General features: G+C 45.6%; 1 protein-coding gene across 1 annotated transcript in view; it reads right to left on the bottom strand.

Annotated features, from left to right (window-relative positions):
• Positions 1 to 526: 526 nt before the first annotated feature.
• PBX3 (PBX homeobox 3) overlaps positions 527 to 1,475 on the bottom strand; it is a 101,882-nt gene continuing 100,933 nt past the window's right edge. The window contains exon 10 of the mRNA XM_031057265.1: positions 527 to 1,134. Coding sequence (XP_030913125.1) covers positions 1,042 to 1,134 — 93 coding nt within the window. The 3' untranslated portion in view covers positions 527 to 1,041. The remainder of the gene's footprint in view (positions 1,135 to 1,475) is intronic.

Consider the following 1,475-nt stretch of genomic DNA (forward strand, 5'->3'; position numbering starts at 1 on the left):
ACATTTCGTGGGGAAACAAAGAGTTAATTACAAGATGCAAAAAGATAAGAAAGAGACAAACTACAGCGTGAGTATCGTTCAGAGGTAGTAAGTGAGCACTCTAAGCTACAGAACATGTTGAAAGTCTATTGGTTTGTATGAGTTCGCATGAGGTAATAAAGCTGTGTTTGATTGGTGAGATGTATAAATACTCTTTTGCTACACTATGTACAACACTCCATATCACGGTGCTCTTTCCTTTCCTTTTCCTTTGTTTGTGGTTTGCTGCCAAGCAGAGGCACCAGCCCTTGGCAGGCGTGGGTAGCACCCAGCTCGTACTGTAAAACCCCGGGTGGTGGCGTGCACAGAGACCAGCAGCAAGAGTCGGCATCTCCCAAGAGCAACCTGTGTCCGTGTCGGGATTCCGAGGGGAGGCTCGGGCTCCGGGGGGGCTTTAGCAAGAAAAGATGCTCCTGGTTTCCAATCTAATTTGTAAGACAATAGATCTCAACAAAAAAAGTGACGAATAAGGATTCTTAAACACGACCATTGTTAACCGAAATAACTGAACAGCTCTTTTTATTCCAGCTCTGTGAGAGATATGAAAAGATGAAACACAATCAAAGTCTGTGATTCCTGTTGACTTTCCATGGAAATATGCACACAATTAAATTTGGGTGAGGCGGTTCTTTGTGTCTGCTCTTGCTACTGAGGTTAAGCTTGTCCTGTACTTTTACCCTTAAGGCCAAGTAATTGGCAACTGTTAGACCAACATCATTAAAACGGCTGATAATAAATTATGATAAAATAGTTACAGGGCTATAAACAATGCTAAATCTTGGCCTAATTGGATAAAGTGCTTTTTAACATTGTGTGTTTTAAGTATAAATACAAATGATTATGATACCTTTAAAAAACAGATTTACCAAGTTTTCTAATAAGACAAGGTTTTACAGTAAAGCTGTAGGTGGTTGGCTACAAAAAACTCTTTCCTTTTTCTCCTGCAACTCTGAATGCGCTAATCAAGGCATCTCAGCTCAGGGAAAAAGTGTTGCTAGGAGATTAGTTAGAGGTATCCGAGTGCACACTTCCCGGCCCTTCTGTAGGGGAAGTCACAGAAGATGGAGTGGTTGCATCCTGCCAGCCTCCATTAGCCTGCAAAGGCAAAAACAAGTCAATTGATACCATTGCGCATATTAATAACACCGCGGGCCGATGGCGGGGCTGCTCGGGAAGGGGATTGTCCCGCACTCTGCAGGGCTGTGCACGGGCAGGGAAAGCAGGAGCCCTTCAGCCAGATGCTGCCTGCAGCCAGGACTGTGGGATTTCTGCAGAGATCATCCCTGTTTTAATGAGGAACATCCCTTCACCGGCGCTTCAGCTTTTTCTCCTGAGAAGACAAGCCTGGGGCGATTCGTGTTTAACCCCCGCGTCTCCCCTCACTTCCCCAAGTTCGGCATGGCCTCTCCCCAGCGGCAGGGCCCTCGGCAGAGCTG

This window comes from Geospiza fortis, unplaced genomic scaffold (genome assembly GCF_000277835.1).
Source record: "Geospiza fortis unplaced genomic scaffold, GeoFor_1.0 scaffold27, whole genome shotgun sequence".
NCBI classification, from domain to species: Eukaryota; Metazoa; Chordata; class Aves; order Passeriformes; family Thraupidae; genus Geospiza; species Geospiza fortis.